The sequence below is a fragment of the Lepidochelys olivacea genome (assembly GCF_965140295.1).
Source record: "Lepidochelys olivacea isolate rLepOli2 genome assembly, chromosome: 20".
Lineage (NCBI taxonomy): Eukaryota > Metazoa > Chordata > Testudines > Cheloniidae > Lepidochelys > Lepidochelys olivacea.
In genome coordinates, this window is record NC_140430.1 from 13,806,697 (window position 1) to 13,826,011 (window position 19,315).

At 40.4% G+C, this 19,315-nt stretch overlaps 1 protein-coding gene across 1 annotated transcript in view; it reads left to right on the forward strand.

Moving 5' to 3' along the window:
• VDR (vitamin D receptor) overlaps positions 1-19,315 on the forward strand; it is a 122,282-nt gene that overhangs the window by 35,806 nt on the left and 67,161 nt on the right. The window contains exon 3 of the mRNA XM_084610076.1: positions 17,627-17,698. Within this exon, the coding sequence (XP_084466202.1) occupies positions 17,635-17,698 (64 nt within the window). The 5' untranslated portion in view covers positions 17,627-17,634. The remainder of the gene's footprint in view (positions 1-17,626; positions 17,699-19,315) is intronic.

Consider the following 19,315-nt stretch of genomic DNA (forward strand, 5'->3'; position numbering starts at 1 on the left):
CTGGATTTGTGCAGGAAATAGCCCAACTTGATTGTCATGCACATTGTGTAAAGAGTTGTCACTTTGGATGGGCTATCACCAGCAGGAGAGTGAATTTGTGTGTGTGGGGGGGTGGAGGGTGAGAACCTGGATTTGTGCTGGAAATGGCCCACCTGATGATCACTTTAGATAAGCTATTACCAGCAGGACAGTGGGGTGGGAGGAGGTATTGTTTCATATTCTCTGTGTATATATAAAGTCTGCTGCAGTTTCCACGGTATGCATCCGATGAAGTGAGCTGTAGCTCACGAAAGCTTATGCTCAAATAAATTGGTTAGTCTCTAAGGTGCCACAAGTACTCCTTTTCTTTTTGCGAATACAGACTAACACGGCTGTTACTCTGAAACCTGTCTTACAGTTTGGAAGTTTTTCCTAATGTCTAGCATAAATCTCCCTTGCTGCAATTTTAAGCCCATCACTTCTTGTCCTGTCCTCAGTGGTTGAGAAAGGAGATACGTTTTTCTCCTTTATAAAACAACCTTTTATGAATTGAAGTCTGTTATCATGTACCCCTCAGGCTTCTCTTCTCCAGACTAAACAAACCCAATTTTTTCAATCTTTCCTCTTAGGTCATGTTTTCTAGACCTTTAATCATTATGTCCACATCTTTCTTGAAGTGTGGTGCCCAGAACTGGACAAAATACTCCAGTTGAGGGCGTATCAGTGTTGAATAGAATTGCTTCTCATGTCTTGCTTAAACATTCCTGCTAATACATCCCAGAATGATGTTTGCTTTTTTTGCAACAGCATTACATTGTTGACTCATATTTAGTTTGATCCACTAACCACCATATCCTTTTCTGTGGTACTCCTTTCTAGGCAGTCACTTCCCATTTTGTATTTGTGCAATTGGTTATTTCTTAAGTGTAGTACTTTGCATTTCTCCTTTTTGAATTTCATCCTATTTATTTCAGCCCATTTCTCCAGTTTGTCAAGATCACTTGATTTTAATACTGTCCTTCAAAGTACTTGTAACCCCTCCCAGCTAGATATTGTTCACAAACTTTATAAGTATACCTCTGTACCATTCTCTACAACATTTATGAAGACCTTGACTAGAACTAGACCTATGACAGATCCCTGCAGGACCCTACTTGATATGTCTTTCCAGATTGACTCTGAACCATTGATAACAACTACTCTGACAATAGTGTCATTGTGATTCATTTAGTTTAGATTGTTGCATAATTTCAATTTAATATTTTAATGTCTATATATAAATATTAAGTATCTAAAATTTACAATTAAATGTTGTGTATATAATAAATATAATATATATCATATTATATCAAAGTCAAAGCAAAATGAAACCAGTCAAAATATTCAAATCTTTTCCCATCAAAAAGTTAATCAATTGATGCATTCCAGCTAAAAGTTTCATCTTACACAAAACTATGTATTTTTAAATGGAAAACTGTTGCCATGAAAACTCTTTGACCAGCTCTAACTATAGTATTTGCTTGTAATAGAGCACTACTTTCAGAATCCTATACTCTGGGGAATTTGTATAAGGGATGCAACTTATTGTACTGGCAACTACCAAGCATTCAGAAATCGTGAGTCAGGACCCCCCAAAATTGCACTAAAACTTTGTCTTATTTGCCTCTTTTGAGCCTTTAAGATTCATGTTTTCCAACTCTTCTCCATAACCATGAAACCTAGAAACTTCCCACCCCCACCCACACATAATCACATGACTGTAGGACCTGGGGCTTTAAATAAAAAAAAAAAAAAACCCAAATAACACATGCCAGATAAAATCACTGGAGTTGGCAATGATACTGTACTGAAAACATTATTGTGCTAATAGTCTAAATGTTTATCTTTTTGTGCCTAGTGCAGTCAATTTTGGCTTCTATGACTAGACTTGGAGGCTGCTCCACTGGGGCCTGTGGGTGCTACTGCAGTACAAATGTTTAAAAATAATAATGAGGTGGAGTACTCTTACGGGTAGCCCACTTTCTGTGCTTCAGGGAGAGGCATGTCAAACTGCTGGGCAGGGCTGCATATGTCATCTTGCCAATGTTGAGAAGGTACGTGTTTTTTGAGCCCTGACTTTGTCTCTAAACTCTTTGGGTTAGAGAGTAGAACTCTGTTTGAATCCAAATTCAGTTCTGGCTATTCTTTGGTCAGGAATTGGGATCTGAACGCAACTATAAAATCTCTGAAATTATTATGGAGGAAGCAGCTTTGTGCGCTTCGGAGTGGTTTGATTTTTTTTTTAAAAAAGCAAAAAGGAAACGATTTAAGATGTTGTTTTTAGCTATTCTGAAAGAAATGTTGATTCTCATTGGTTGGTAGCTACTTAATTAAAGGTGTCAGAGTAACAGCCGTGTTAGTCTGTATTCGCAAAAAGAAAAGGAGTACTTGTGGCACCTTAGAGACTAACCAATTTATTTGAGCATGAGCTTTCGTGAGCTACAGCTCACTTCATCGGATGCATTCACACACACAGAATGCATCCGATGAAGTGAGCTGTAGCTCACGAAAGCTCATGCTCAAATAAATTGGTTAGTCCCTAAGGTGCCACAAGTACTCCTTTTCTAATTAATTAAAATTTTGGTTTGCAATTAAATAAACCTTTTACACTAAACTTAGTACTTTTGCTAATCAGGAGGATATGCTAGACCTATATACATTATTTAACTTCTGTATTTTAACATAATCTGAATTTTTATTAGAAAATGGTGAATGATGCATTTCTTATTTACTAGATTTATGTTTGTTTATGATTTGTGACAAATTCTATATGGATGAAAATTAGAATTTAAAATTGTGTTTTTATTAGTTTTATTTAAGTGGAAAAATTACATATCCAGCACAAGAGGGAATATTTTAACTGATTTAATAAACAAAGGAAGTCTCTGCAGTTAGTGAACTGAACTGATTTGTTTCTGGTCACCATGTCCTTCAGGATTTTAGAGCTAGTAAATCTCATCCTCTCTCTCGCCTAGTTTTTTTTATTATTATTATTATTATTATTATGATTAATTATTATTCATAGATTGGAAAAGGAAAACAAGCTATTCTGCTTTTTCAAATCCCAGTTGGTTTCTCAACTTTGAGTGAATTAATCATTGAACTGAATTGGTTGAGAAAATATTTTCTTTGTTTCAGTTTATTTTACAGCTGTAGAAGAGGCTACTGCTGTCAAAAGCTGGTTTCACGTGTTGTCAAACTCTTGTTTCAGGTACTTAGCCAATGATTGCCACCAGTTCCATGGCTTGAAGTTTCAAAAAAAGTCAGCAGCAAGCATGTACTGCTTAATATTATGTATTTAATTTAAACAATTTTAGTAGATTTGAGTAAGTTTAGGCTTTAACATAGGTTGGCCTAATTTCCAATTTAATGGTAAATAGGTTTTTTTAAATAAATAAAAATTAGATTTTTTATTTTAATATTTATTTATAAATCGTGGATTTTTATCCACCCTGGCTCTTAAGAGGAGGATTCTCTTCAGTTAGCCCATGTAGAGCCAGATTTATAGTTCATTATAGTATCAAGAACGTGATAAACACGTTCTTGTCTCTGACAAATACACACTTTACCTTCACATATTTTAAGGCCAGAAGGGACCCTGATCTAATCTGACCTCCTGCATATCACAAGCCATTGAATTTAGCTCAGCAATTCTTGCATCAAAGGCTTTTCACCTGGCCAGCATGCTGAAGTGGCTCAGTTAACCAGTCCTAGGGAAATGTACTCCATGATCTTCCCAGTGATTGTGTGAAGTGGTGCTTCCATGCAAACAATAAATTTACAGTATATTACAGTTGCTTTCAAAACTTGCTGATCATGTAAGTGAACACCTGATATTCCAATGATTCTCTGCAAACCTACCTTGGCAGTGAATTGGAGGGCTCAAAAGAAGGGGGTTCAGAGAGTGAGCATTGGCAGAACATCTAGACGCTGCTTCTCTTATTGGAGTCTATCAGTAAGTTAAGAAAGTAAGCCAGATATAGAAGATACAAGAGAACACTGTTTATTCTACTGAAAGACGATTCTGGAGGGACTTTTAGTTAGACATCCAGGTGTTGGATCAAGAACAGATGCATAATGGGGGGGTGGCACATTAGTTGAGACTGAAGACAAGATAAAGGAAGAATGTGGAAACAAGGAATAGTAATAAGATAAAGAGAGGATGTGTGTGTGTGTGTGTGTGTGTGTGTGTGAAGCTAGTCAACCTAGACCTCTCTTATAAGATGGAAAATCAGATAGAAGAAAGGGACTAATGATCGACTGTAGCTGGCTAAGTGAGCAAAAGCTGAAAGGACGCTACTAAAAAAAAAGAACAGGAGTACTTGTGGCATCTTAGAGACTAACAAATTTATTTGAGCGTAAGCTTTTGTGAGCTAAAACCCACTTCATCAGATGCATGCAGTGGAAAATACAGTAGGAAGATAGATATATATACACAGAGAACATGAAACAATGGGTGTTATCATACACACTATAATGAGAGTGATCAGTTAAGGTGAGCTATTACCAGCAGGAGAGGGGAAAAAAACCTTTTGTAGTGATAATCAAGATGGGCCATTTCCAGCAATTGACAAGAATGTGTGAGGAACAGTGGGGGGAGGGGGGGGAATAAACATGGGGAAATAGTTTTACTTTGTGTAATGACCCATCCACTCCCAGTCTTTATTCAAGCCTAATTTAATGGTGTCCAGTTTGCAAATTAATTCCAATTCAGCAGTCTCTCGTTGGAGTCTGTTTTTGAAGTTTTTTTGTTGTAATATTGCGACTTTTAGGTCTGTAATCGAGTGACCAGTGAGATTGAAGTGTTCTCCGACTGGTTTTTGAATGTTATAATTCTTGACGTCTGATTTGTGTCCATTTATTCTTTTACATAGAGACTGTCCAGTTTGACCAATGTACATGGCAGAGGGGCATTTCTGGCACATGATGGCATATATCACATTGGTAGATGTGATATTAAAAAAAAAAAAAAGGAAGAGGGGAAAATCATGCTAGCCTAGGTGCTATAATTATGGTCACAGGAAAAGCTACTTTGATAAATAAGCGGATAAAAATAAACTTTGGAGGATGGCTGAAAAGTGACCCGTTGACACTATTAACATAATCACATTTCTAAATAGCTTTTTTTTTTTAAATGGTTACTGTTGCCCAATAACTCACAATGCAAATCTAGTTTCAAAGGGAAACTGTCTCCAACTTGCAAATTCAAATAGAATTCTGCATCTTGCTTTTTAGGTGACTTCAGGATAAAAAGGTTTAGTTAGTGCTGGTCAGGAATCAGAGTACCTGTCTTCCAGCAGGACCTTGTCATTATGCCCAAGCACTAATTGGAAAGCCTGTATACCTGGCTTCTTTCCACTCCTTTAAAGGAACAGCATTTGGGATTTTGGAACCTTTAGATGTGAAATGTTTGTTTACCTAATCCGTGTCACATGAGTTCTAATAAAGATACTTGGATACTGTGGTGAGACTCTAAAACAATAAGCAAACTTTACGAAGTTTATATGCTTTGCCTCTCTACTTTAAACACCCATCAACTGCTCTTCTCAGTCTCATGCCCTTCATATCCTGGGATGCTGGTCTCTGTAGCCATCCTTTCTGTCTCAACCCCTTCCCATCCACACAGTTGGCATCTTTTTTCTACTTCCATCCTTCCCACTCCATGGGATGGCCTCTCTCCTGGAGCTCAGTTTGAGGATTCCTCCTATTTCATATATCTGGTTAGTACAGTTTGTGTCTGATGGGGCTTCACATATTTTCCCATAACTTCTAGTCTGTGATGGCACAGGGTGGTGAGAGAACATCTAAACTCGGTGGGGCCACCTAGTATATTTCTGTTTTGGGGTGTTAGCCAATGAGGAGGAATATGGGGCGTAATGATGCCAGAAACACTTTGCTATCTCTAACTAGAAGGAAAAAACGATGTTGCTTCTGTAGACCGAGCACGTGGTACACATCAGGGGTGTTTCTTGCATGCCTCCATTTCCCTCCTCCCTTCCTTTCCCCCGTCAAGGTTCCTTCCCCACTCTGAACTCTAGGGTACAGATGTGGGGACCTGCATGAAAACCTCCTAAACTTACTTTTACCAGCTTAGGTTAAAACTTCCCCAAGGTACAAACTATTTTACCTTTTGCCCTTGGACTTTCACTGCCACCACCAAATGTCTAACCGGGTTTATTATTGGGAAAGAGTAGTTTGGAAATGTCTTTCCCCCCAAAATCCTCACCAAAACCTTGCACCCCCCTTCCTGGGGAAGGTTTGATGATAATTCTCACCAATTTGCATAGGTGACAACAAACCCAAACCCTTGGATCTTAAGAACAATGAAAAAAGCATTCAGTTTCTTACAAGAAGAATTTTAATGGAAGAAAAAGTAAAAAGAATCATCTCTGTAAAATCAGGATGGTAAATACCTTACAGGGTAATTAGATTCAAAACATAGAGAATACCTCTAGGAAAAACCTCAAGTTACAAAAAGACACAAAGACAGGAATATCCATTCTATTCAGCACAGCTTATTTTCTCAGCCATTTAAAGAAATCATAATCTAACGCATATCTAGCTAGATTACTTACTAAATTCTAAGACTCCATTCCTGTTCTGTCCCTGGCAAAAGCATCACACAGGCAGACCCAGACCCTTTGTTTCTCCGCCCACTCCAGCTTTGAAAGTATCTTGTCTCCTCATTGGTCATTTTGGTCAGGTGCCAGCGAGGTTATCCTAGCTTCTTAACCCTTTACAGGTGAAAGGGCTTTTCCTCTGGCCAGGAGGGATTTTAAAGGTGTTTACCCTTCCCTTTATATTTATGGCACCCCCCTCCCCCCTGAGCTGTTTGTGTGTGACTTGCAGTAACCTGTGTTCCCTCTGACAAAGCCAAGGGCTCTGTCTCCCCTTCCCTCTTCCCTACCATGGCAGGGGCCCTATGTGCCCCCACCCCACCCCATTCTTCCGCTACATAAGAACGGCCATACTGGGTCAGACCATCGGTCTATCAAGCCTAGGATTGCCAACTCTCCAGGAATTAAAGATTGTCATGTGATGAAGCCTCCAGGAATATGTTCAACCAAAATTGGTAACCCTAATCTAGCCCAGTATCCTGTCTTCCGACAGTGGCCAATGCCAGGTGCCCCAGAGGCAATGAACAGAACAGGTAATCATCAGGTGATCCATCCCCTGTCACCCATTCCCAGCTTCTGGACAGGGCCTCTACAGTCCCCCTTCCAGTTCTCTGATTTATTTTTTCCACCAAAATCAGTACAATTCTGTCCCTTGATACCTAGAAGATTCCTTAAAAGTTTGGAATTGTTTGGATGTGGCACTCAAAAGTTAGAAATGCCACTGAGTTCAGTGTAAGACCTTGCTTCGCTTGACCAAGTTTTCCTTTTTTTTTTTTTTTTTTAAGCTTTAATACCAGGATATGGCTTTCAATAGCTAACTGTATTAGCTAACAGCTTTCTGGCTTTGTCGAAGTCCATAATCAAATTTAGTGTATTGATGGGCTTGTTCCACTGTAAAATCTTCGGATGGCCTCTCTAAAGGCTATGATGCACTCCAGTTCCTGAGAGGTAACGAGGTAACTGTTCCTTTTTTATATTAGGAAGTATGTTGTATCTTTTGACCTCTAAACCAAAATGCTTACTTTCTTTCGTTCTTTTCTTTTCAACTGTCGGATGCAAAGGAAATTATTTTTCCATTGCCAGACAGCACTGAGCTTACTCAAAGCCTAAGTCTAGCACATCTGAGAATCCTCCTGTGAATGTTGTAGCCCAGTGACTCTGTCCTCTGCCTTGCAAAACTGTACTGGAAACACTTCAGGATTGTCATCCTTCTGGAGCAGGAACTGAGCCTTTCTATTTGTTCAATATCTAGCACAAGGGATCCCCTGAGCCTGATCAGGGTCTCTGGAAGCGCCAATAAAATTAATGGAGGGAACAGTTCTGCATTGGCTGAGGGGAGTAACTAGCTGCCAACCTGCATCCCAGAGTCACTGCTCCAATGTTGCATGCACAGCCAGCTGCCACATGTGGCCTATGTATAGAAGCAAGACCTACTTGAACAGCATGGAAAATAACCGCTCCCCCGTTAGCCCCCTGTTGCAGTTCTAAGAGAGATTCTGTATAGGGAAGCAGATGCTTAAGGAAGTGTGTACATCTGCTGTAGTGTTTGAATCCTAGATGCAGCATATGGGCATACCTGAAAAACTATCTAAAAGCAATTACTATAATGTGGCTGTTTCCATGCCCAGGAAATAAGACTGTATGCCTCACCTCCATATTGCTGTGTAATTTTTTGTTTGTTTCATACAGAAGTGGAGGTGCTAGTTGAAAGTCAGAGGGATTTTAGAAGACTACGGGCCTAAGGGTCAGAGTTTAAAAGGTAGTGAGATGCATCTCACTACCTTTAGAACTCCGACCCTTAAGTGACTTAAGTTCTTGGAAAAATTTTACACTGTATCTCTTGTCCCCAGCCAGCTTATCCAGGCTTCCACATTAAATAGCTTCATGTTGGGTACCATGCGATCTATTATGAATACGGTATCAATGTTTTGTATATAAGGTGGCCATCCGACATCTGTTCAGTAACTCTCATGAAAGGCAGCTGAATAATAGGGCTCCCTGAAACTGCAGGAGGAAACAATTGTATTTTTTTCTTTCCAGAGAGGGGGCTGCACACCTGTCATAACTAGACATTATGGATAGCTAGTTTTGTACTGAAAAAGCCTCTTGAATTTCAAGTACCATGCCAAAGTTTCTTATGTTGATGCAGGGAGGATCATTGCATTTTTCACATGTCAGTGTTGTGAAACAAATGTGTGAACCATAAAGCTAATAGAATCATAGAATATCAGGGTTGGAAGGGACCTCAGGAGGTCAATAGAATACATGACCACTTACTTTACATGAATAAGTCTCTTTAATGATGAGTTTTTGAATGATCTAGTTGTAACTGTGTATTTTATCAACTACAGCAATCAGAGTTGTTTTCCTGATCTCTAGACCAACTGAAGGAGGTCATGAAACAGCGAAACCTCAGTATTGTAAATTCATTAACACTAGTGGCTCCACGTATGACCTTTCACATATGACCCTCTTGTTGAAAAGTCCTCTGTTGGTGTTACATAACCTAGATTTCAGTATAAACTCAACTTCTAGGTTTTGCTCTTGTCCTAACTCCTGCTTTTGTTTTTACACGGGGGGGGGTTCCCCTTGGGTATAACTCACTCAAGGCTTAATTCTCCTTGCAGCCTTCAGGCTCGAGAGGGGCAGCATAGTTCAGTGGATAGGGCATAGGACAGGGGTGGCAAAGACCTGGGTTCTAGTCACATTACTACTGACCTGCTGTGTGACCTCAAGTCAGTCACTTCACCTTTGTGCCCCCTTCTACCTTTGTTTTGTCTAATTAGATTGCAAGCTCTTTAGGCCGGGGATTCTCTCTCTTGCTATATTTATACAGTGCTTAGCCCAGTGGGGCCCTGACACTACCGTAGGCCTCTGGCCACTCTGTAATCTCACCGCTACTACTATTAGTTATAATATATCCTGGATTATTAGTCTGCGTACTCTAGACACTTTCACATACTTGACTCTGCTCTCTAGGCTCTGAGACATTACTGTACATAGCATCCAAATGAGACTTGACCACATGTAAATGCATATTCCAATGGATATAAAAATTTACACAGGGTGGGAAGTATTGAGGTAAATGCATCTGTGAAATTTAATAAATTACTGCAAACCAATCAATGACAGGAAATCTGATGTTGAGATGAATGATGTACTCATTCCATTGCAACTTTGTTAATAGGTTGCGGTTTGATCATTGGCCTTTACTAGCATGAATTCCTGGCTCTTGGTTGTTGCTTAAGCCATAACATTTATAGCTGCTTGTTTACTTAATATCCTAACTAGTGAACCAGTTTAATCAATTGCTGAACAAGGCAGTCCTATACTGTGATAGTGATACAGCAATTGCTATGCAGGCAATGAATTAGAGTGACTAAGATTCTTTAGAAAGAACGATCATCCAGTGAAGACATCTCCTTCATTCTGCCAAGACTTACTCATGCTTGTCTGTCTTGCAGTTCTAGAGAGCTAAGCATGGGGTATAGCCATAGAAACTGTAACCTCTTGAGAAGCCAATATACACACTATAGTTAAGTGCTAGAGCCTGGAAGAAATATAAAGATTTTTAACGGTTAGAAAGTTCAGTGATTGTTGCATGAAGAAAAATGTTTAACATCAGGAAAATGGTGCCTACTGCAGAACCCAAGGGAATCCGTTCTAATCACAGTAGCTAGAAATACAAGACTCAAGTAGATCAATCCAGTTAATCCTCTGTCAATGCAGTATTGTTCCTTTATACACTTCTCCAGTCTAGGTGTAAATGACCCAAGAGATGGAAATTTCTACTGCTTTCCATGGGAGACTATTTTGTAACTGAATTGGTCTCACTAAATTTAGGCTGAATATAACATGGGGTGAGAGATTGAGTATCCTTTTAATCCTTTCTTTGGGGAAGACTGTGGGCCTGATTATCCTTTGCCCTAGACTTTTGGTAGTCTCCTACACCAGTGCAGAGAGGATATAAAATGCTAAAACCATAATTGTTTTTATCGTGGTTTCATAGCATTTCATACCCGTATTGCATATGCTTTTCCCTGATATAAATGACTGTCCATGACACAGGACAATGCCAGATCAGACTGTGTCCATCTTACAATTTATTTAAATTGATTCCAGACTTTTAGTGAAATGAGAATTCGTCAACTACCCATTTCCCCCAAGTTTAAAGCCAGCCTGCCTACCAAGCCCTGTCAATTTTGAACCTAAGGGGTTAGTACCCATCTGCTTAAACAGATATCAGTGCTGAATGTCTGGATTAGATGCTCCTAGCACTATTCCATTGCCCTCTGCAGGGCTGGCTCCAGGCACCAGCTTGGGGCGGCGGTTAGAAAGGGGCGGCAGTGTTTCCGCGGCTGCGGCAATTCGGCAGCCGCCCCTCTGTCCCGCCGGCTGCAGCGGCAAATTGGCAGCAGCTTCTCCCTTTTGCCATCCGCAGCAGCAGTTTTTTTCACTGCTTGGGGCGGCAAAAATTGTAGAGCTGACCCTGGCCCTCTGTATGTCCATTGGTTGGCCTCTACTGTTGGTGATCCTTTTATTGATAATGTATTTCAGTGCTGGAAGGATTTCCCAAGATCTTCGGCATTAAACCAGCACAGCCTTTGTTTCTCTTCCCATGTATCTAAAGGTTGTGTATTAGCCTATAATAAGGAGAAATTCCATAGCATTCTCCATGTTATCCTTTTTTCCTTTTATGTCTAGTTCTTGTTTTGGAAGTCAGGATGCAGAAAGCCATTTCTCTTGCCTCACAGATTGAGAAACATGGTTATATTCACTTAGAGCCACTGGAAAGACGAGGCAACGTCTGCCCTTTGATTTTGTTTACCCATGCTTCACGTCTCTGCATCTTCTCACTCTAATCTTCTAACCCTAAGCCTGATCCACACTTAGCTGGACTCTTAAGATTAATGGGTCTGTGCATGTTTCTTTTCAATAATGCCACTGTTGTTGTTTTTTTCCTGACGTCCTGCATCATTCACATCTGTCTCAGTGATGCCCTCCTGATGATGCCTTTGTGATTTAAATCCACTTCCCTTTCTGCAGCTTCATCTGAACCTTTGCACTTCCTCCTTCAGAAAGGAAAATCCACTCCACTTTGTGCTTACATAGACCTATCTACACACTAGAACTCCCCACAAGAATTGTTCTCCTTGTTTGTTACTCACTTAGGCTTACTGAGCCACAGCAGTTAAATCTGGCCCAGTCCCTGTGTCCCTCTGCCACCCCCACACACGAACTTCCGAACAGACTAGTAAACATGTGGTTTACCAGCCAGCACTTTGCCTTCTGTCACTCACCCTTGGAAATACAGAATCTATTCTCGGACAGAAACATTTAAGGTGGAGTTAAGGTTGAAGTTGGGGAGTGCATCTCTGACCTAATCCTGAGGGACCCCTCTTTGTCCTCCCTGTGATCCCATTTACATCATTACTTTTTAAAAACTGTCTTCTGGAACTTCCCCAGTGCTTCAGGACTTACTGAAAATCAGCATTAATGGTCCAATGAACTCCTCAGCCAACTTTTAAAATTTTTGGATGCAAGTTATCTGGACCTGCTAATATAAAAATGTCTTACTTTAGTAGCTTTTTTTTAACAACCTCCTGAGGTACTAGTGGATAATATTGGTCATCATGATAGTTGGTGTTCTCTTCACACCAGCAGCCCTAACCATTAAAATTTTTGTAGGCATCATGGCAAAGGAAAGGTTTTGAGGCGGGATCTGAAAGTGGATAATGAGGTAGCTTTGCAGAGGCCCTTGATCTCCAAGTCCTAAGCTAGTTCCCTAACCTCTCTCTCTCTCTCTCCCCTTTTGGAGAAGGGTAGGGCCCTCGTAGATGCTTTGTTCCAAATTTTGCAGGTCCATATCTGGGGTTTAGTGAATCCTACCTTTAATATCACCCGGTGATGCTTATAAGTAGAGTGTGGCTTTTAACCATCCTGCAGAGAGATCAACTCTAAAATAGTTCTGGCAGACCTGATCACATTCATCATTAGTGGAAGGGTTTTTTTGCATGTCCAACATGCCTTCAGTCACTCCTACGTAAGAAGGATCAGACAGCTGCAAATAAGAATAACATAAGAACGGCCCTACTGGGTCAGACCAAAGGTCCATCTAGCCCAGTATCCTGTCTTCCAGCATTGGCCAGTGCCAGGTGCCCCAGAGGGAATGAACAGAACAAGTAATTATCAAGTGATCCATTCTCCCTGGTGCTCATTCCCAGCTTCTGGCAAACAGAGGCTAGGGACACCATTCCTGCCCATCCTGGCTAATAGCCATTGATGGACCTATCCTTCATGAATTTATCTAGTTCTTTTTTGAATCCTGTCATGGTCTTGACCTTCACAACATCCTCTGGCAAGGAGTTCCACAGGTTGACTGTGTGTTGTGTGAAGAAATACTTCCTTGTGTTTGTTTTAAACCTGCAGCCTATTAATTTCATTTGGTGACCCCTAGTGCTTCTGTTTGAGAAATTGAATATAGTATATTAGTGTTTAAAAGAATGTGCAGTATCATCCATGCTATGCAGATGATTTCCCCCCATGTATTTAATGTTTAACCATAGTGGCTTCCTGACTATATTTGCTTCCTCTGCGTATTCTGTTGGGTAGTGTCCCAATGCAGTGTTCTAATGGTTAATTATCTTAACCAGCTCAGTGTGGCTATGATAGTTTTGTTTTTTCATTCTTAGTCAACCTTACAGTGGAAGGTTGTCATCCTAACCTTAAAATTTCCTAACTTTTCAAAGACTTGACTTCAGTTTGCTCTATTGGAATAGGACTTACTGAACTTTACCCTTGGTATAGCGCAGATTTTTTTTTTTTAAAGCCTCTACGTAGACTCCACCAGGGCAAAAAAATAGGTCAACTCCTACATACAGATGTGAAACTAGTTTGACCTTTTTTCCAAATCGGAGGTGCGTGACCAAGGACATCAGTTTTAAGACAAACAACTTGGGCTGTTTCAAGAGTTGAAGAATAAATGTCAGCTTGACGAATCAGCCACCTTTAATGGCGGGGGGGTGGGGGGGTGGAAACTTCTGCAGATCTGTCAGTTTCATTATAGTATTGAGTAACAAATTCCAGGAATTCCAACATGAAATTGTGCTAAACGGCCTAGTAATTCCCATGGTGATTACATCTGATGTTCATCAGGAGAGCAGAATAATTAATTGTGTAATTTTAATGACAAACTACCTTTGCTTTTCATTAAAAGTTAAGTAAGCTAATAGCAGGAAGAGCAAGCTACAGGGATAAAGCATATACAGTGTAATTACAAGACTCAGTAATGCCACCTCACTAGTAGTGAGCAGGGAAATGTAGCCCTGACCAACGTGCTCTTCTTTTCTGTCTAAATTTCACAGGCAGAGCAGGAACTAGAGAGCTGATAGCTGGAGTGCTCTTCTCTGCTTGGTGCAGTTGCACTGGCCAGAGTCTTATCAGAGCAGAGTTCAGTGACTCAAGGTTAGCATTGACTGGACCATCTAGGCACTGAATATACCTGCAGAGGAAGTAGAAGTTTGCTGGGACCCCATGGGGGGAAGAGACAGTGGCCCTTCTCTTTTCCACCCTTCCCATTCAGCCCTTTCTCCCAGCAGAGGAGAAGAGAGGATAGCACTGTGCTCCTTCCCATTTTTGAAGGTATCTGCCAATTAGATCTTGGTGCCCAGGTACCAGAGTGATTAGAGATGGCTGTATTCTTCCTTCCGGTAACTTAACACTTGAGGGTGCCGGATGTTTATAAATGTTTATCTGGCCTTATGTAGATAGCAACAAAGCATGCTTTCTACCTCTTCATCCAATATTGTTTTAAGGGGTGCACGACACTTCGTTCTAACATTGCACTCCTGTTTCCCTAAGAGACAATGTCCCACTCAGCTAGGGAAGCCACCCTCATTTTGGAAAAATTTTGAGTGCATTGTAATGTCCTATCCACATCCCTAGCACTTGGCTAACATATAGAGGTGCTGGGGCAACCTAGTTCCATCAGAATAGCTAGGGCACTAGTGCATAGCGATGACTAATTCTGATGGATGTTTTGTGTAGAGCTGGGGGAGAAAAGGAAGCTGTTGCTTGGGAGGGAGGGAGGGAGGATGGCAGGAAGATTGAGGTTGGGTGGATGCTGCTTTTGGTGTCTGAGTAACCTGGTTAATGAAACCTGTGGGTTACCATTTATGTAATGTCCCTGCTGATCAGGCAAACGAGCACAAAGGCTGGCAAATCTGCATCTTGAACCTTGGCAGCTATTTGAGAAATCCACAGCCTAGATTAGGGCAAGCATTAAAGCAGAGCAAATGCCAGTTTTGATTCCAGCTGGGATGTTCCTCCATTAGGTTTGGGATTCTAACTCTCTAAAACTAATCATTTGGAAAACCTGTGTCAGAGAGCTGAAGTGTTGCCATGATACCAAGGCTAACATCCAGAGTCTTGGTTTCCCCCTGTCCCCTCCTCTTCCCACCCCTCCCCCCCAAAAAAGTCAGGGGACCTTTAATGACAGTAAGTAGCCAGGACCTCCAGTTTGGTATTGTTTAAAACACATCAGCATCCCTGTGGAATTGCCAGCACCATTGTCTGCAGAATCTGTGTCCTATCTACATGCTACCCCAACCCAGTCCTGCTTAACATTTGAGATCTGGCAGGATCACCTCACAGGGTAGCAGAGCTGCAGGCAAAGAAATAGTATGACTAGAAAAAAAGTCTATTTTTGTCAAGTTTAAACACAGATTACTGAATATAAATCACGTTTCTGTATGCACTGATTGTCGTTAGATGTAATCCTATTATGCAAAGTTCATAAACAATTTGAAAAACCAAGGGAGCGCATGTAACTGTATTTTTCCAGGGTTGTCCCAAATTTAATTCTTCTTTAAATTTTTGGGATACAAAATAGTCTTGTAAATCCGTATCGTGAATTTGCCTAATCTCTGCCCAGGCTAGCCCTGTGCCCGAGGGTTCTTTGAAAGCTGCCAAGGTACAGCGTGTTTCACAGCAGAGCAGAAGCTGTTGTTGGATATGGAGGGGGAAATGGTCATTTTAAAAACTGGTTTGTAATAGAATAAGTCCAGACTCTATTTGTGACCGGGCCCCATTATGCTGTGTATGTGCAATAGAAACACAAGAGACAGACCATACCCTAGAGGGATTACAATCTGAATTAAAGATAAAAAACAGCAAGTGGATTTAAAAAAAATAAAAAGAGGAACAGGGGAGGGAGGATGAATGTAACAGTAATAGGAACATCCATTTATATAGGCTAGCTGTGTGCATAGTTAGATGGGTTAGAGATTGTCTTGCTTTTTAAAATAAGGTATAGGCATAGATATAAAAAGTCTGCATTGACCATCTACGCAGCCATTATTAGTTGAGTTAACCATATGGTAGAGATTAATTTTGAGGGGAGACTTCCAGGAGGACAGGGTAGTGGTTTGATGGACTAATGTCCTAGCAATACCTTTTTCCTCTAACTTTTAAATGTGTAACCTCTTATAAACTTGATTTTTCATTCTTGTACACTTGCATGGTTTTCACTTTCATAATGGTCTAGTATATCTTTATTGACCTGAGATGGTATTTCCTATGGAATTTGGGCACCTAACTCCTTTTGCCTCTTTCAAAAATACCCTAAAATTTTAGGTTTGGGGGGTGCTGTATAAGAGAGGTGCAGTAATTGACACCAAATGTTAGGATTGGTAGAGAGACACCTCTAGTAGAGTGTGTCAAACCTATCCCAAAATATTTTGGGTTATTATCTTCAATTCTCTATATGTTGGTACATGGGAAACAGATCTTTATAGATGGAATTTTTAACTGAAATAATATAAATTTTGTCTAAATTTTTGACTTAAAAAAAAAAACTCTCTTAGCAAAATTCTATTCTACGCTTTCTGAGAAAAGGATTAATGGAAAGTATTAAGTCAAAGTAACTTCAGTTTAATAAAAGTATTCTAACTTTTCATTTGGCCTTTTTGATCTAGCAGCTGCACAAATAGTGACAAGGCTTAAAATCTCAGCCTTCAAAACAGGAAACTGACGGTGGTGAATCACTGCAGAAAATGGGGAAAGAGAAGTTAGTGTGGTAGACGAGGTAAAAATATAAATTATATATATATATATTTTTGGACCAACTTTTGTTGGTGGAAGGTACAAGCTTTTGAACTATATAGAGTTCTTCAGGTGTGGTGAAGGAAGCAGAGCAGGTGCATCGATTAGTCTACAGGTCCAATGTGGTTGCACCAAAGCAAAAAAGTAACACATTCAGTTATTTCTGGGATCTGAGCATGCACATATTAATCCACTGTTGTCCTGTAATCCTGCCAATAGGGCAGCCAGATAAAGAAATAAGGCACCCTTCCACAAGGTAGTTAAACAGGCGCCTTAACTTTCAGCATTTAAATGATCCCACTGACTTCATGTGCATAGTGTTTGTTGAATCAAGGCCAAAGCTGGGAAAAGCCATTCAGCACCACTTAACTCCATCCCACAGAAGCCTGCCCATGCCTCAGTGTTAAGCACTTGACAAGCTGAATTGTGAAACTTGTGTTTATAGAAAAATGTAATCAAGATTAAAGAAACTAGCTGTGTGTCATTCTCATCCTTTGTTCTTCTTCCTGTGTCTTTTGAGCACTGCATGGATTCTCCCTTAGCATTGCTCTAATTCTTCTAGCAACGTGCTTGGTCTGGGCATCTGGAGGGCAGTATGCCCTCCTGTTAGCAATATCTCTTAAAGTATCTACAGGAGGTAGGGTTATGAGAACCTCTGTGCCATGGGAAGCTGAACATGGCATTTGGTGCTGCAAGAATCTTTTTGGGTGGAGTGGGTTATTTTGAGAACACCACACCCAGGTAATGAATATTGCTTACGTCAATAGATCAGAGTTAAAGGCAGGAGTAAATTCCCAGAATTCAAGCAGAATCTGAGATTATCCATTTGACTTGCCTGACAATCATTTAATGTTCTGAGAAATTACATTGTCAAACATTTTTGACCACAGGTGGTTCCATGTCACAGCTTCAGAACTGTTGGGGAGTATACCAGGATGGTGCGACGCATGTTCTGGATGCCGGTAAAGTCGTGTTTGTTTGTTTTTTTTCTTCTTACAGAAGGAATATCTATCTGTAATGTGATGCCTATTGCTTACTCCTGCAGTATGTCAGGGAAGAGGGAGATCTTTGTGAGTTTCTAAAATAGCTGGGAGTGAATTCTGTAATTTTTGGCTGGGGTTTCTGTAAGACTATAAGGGAGTTCAGCACTTGGGTCCCAATGAATTTCAAGGGAGTTAGGCACCCCAAATCAGTTAAAACTCAACTGATCCAAGGCACCTTTGCAAATCCTAGCCCTGGAATGCACTTTCTTTATGTGTGTGTTTACTCTGAAAAACATCCACTGTGTTAAGGGGTAAAACTTTCAAGAGTGCCTAAACTGCTTGGGCACGCAAATCCAATTTTCAAAAGTGACATAAGATATGTCTACACTTAAAATGTTATAGTGGCACAGCTGCAGCAATTCAGTGTAGATACTTGCTACAGCAACAGAAGGGGTTCTCCCGTCTGTGTAGTTAATCCACCTCAGTAGTTAATCCACCAGCAGTAGCTAAATTGACAGAAGAAGTCATCTGTTGACTTAGTGGTATCTGTACTGGGGGTGATAGTAACTCAGCCAGAGGTTAGAGGTCTATTACAGGAGCGGGTGGGCTAGGTTCTGTGGCCTGTGATGTGCAGGAGGTCAGACTAGATGATCACCATGGTCCCTTCTGGCCTTAAAATCTATGAATCTATGAGATGGAATACCTACACCGACAGAACCCCTAGGTAATATCCTCACTGAAGCGCTACAGCAATGCATCTGTAGCACGTCAAGTATAGACAAGCTCTTAGTCTAAAAAGACTCTCAGAATTTCAGTGGGACTCTAGGTTCTTGAGTGTCTCTGTCACTTTTGAAAATAAGACTGAGGCTCCTAAGTCACTTGGGCTATATGTTTAAAGGTAACACCCAATGGGTGTTAGGCATACTTCTGAAAATCCCACGATCTGCCTAAATACCTTTTTAGAAATCTGGCCCTCAGGCACTTTTGAAAATCTTACTCAAGAGCTTGCTTTTCTGTGCATTGATTTTCAAACAGCCTGTACAGAGCAATTTTCCAATCACTTTGTGGATTACCTTTCTATATTAGCTGGAAACATTTGTTCACTTCTTTTAAAGTGCATTTAAATCGAAATTTACAAACTGCTGAGTTTAAAAAAAAAAAAGAAAGAAAAAAGCAAAGGCCAATAATACTGTACTGAATGCCTTTTTATTGCTCATGTGATTATTGAATCTGAGGCCTTGGTTGTTGATTAATCGCTGTCCGAAGAGAGCATTATACAGGACAATTCCAGTACTCACTGAAAAAGGCTTTCAAAAAGTGGAATAGATATTCTGATCACTTGAAAGGTACAATATTATTCCTCATGGAAGTGGTGGGTAGCTAATGAGCCTGATTAGATTACTACAAGTAGGCATGTAGATTAATAGACACTTGTCTTCTATTGAATACAGACTCTCTATTTAAGTAGTTTGAATGTTAGTTATAAACCAAAGATTTTAGCCCTGTTCTCATGTATATCAAGGCAACTCTACACTGTTCTTTAAGGCCCCTTGATGCTGCCAGAGCCAGATAAAGCTGCCTTCAACTGAGAATCAA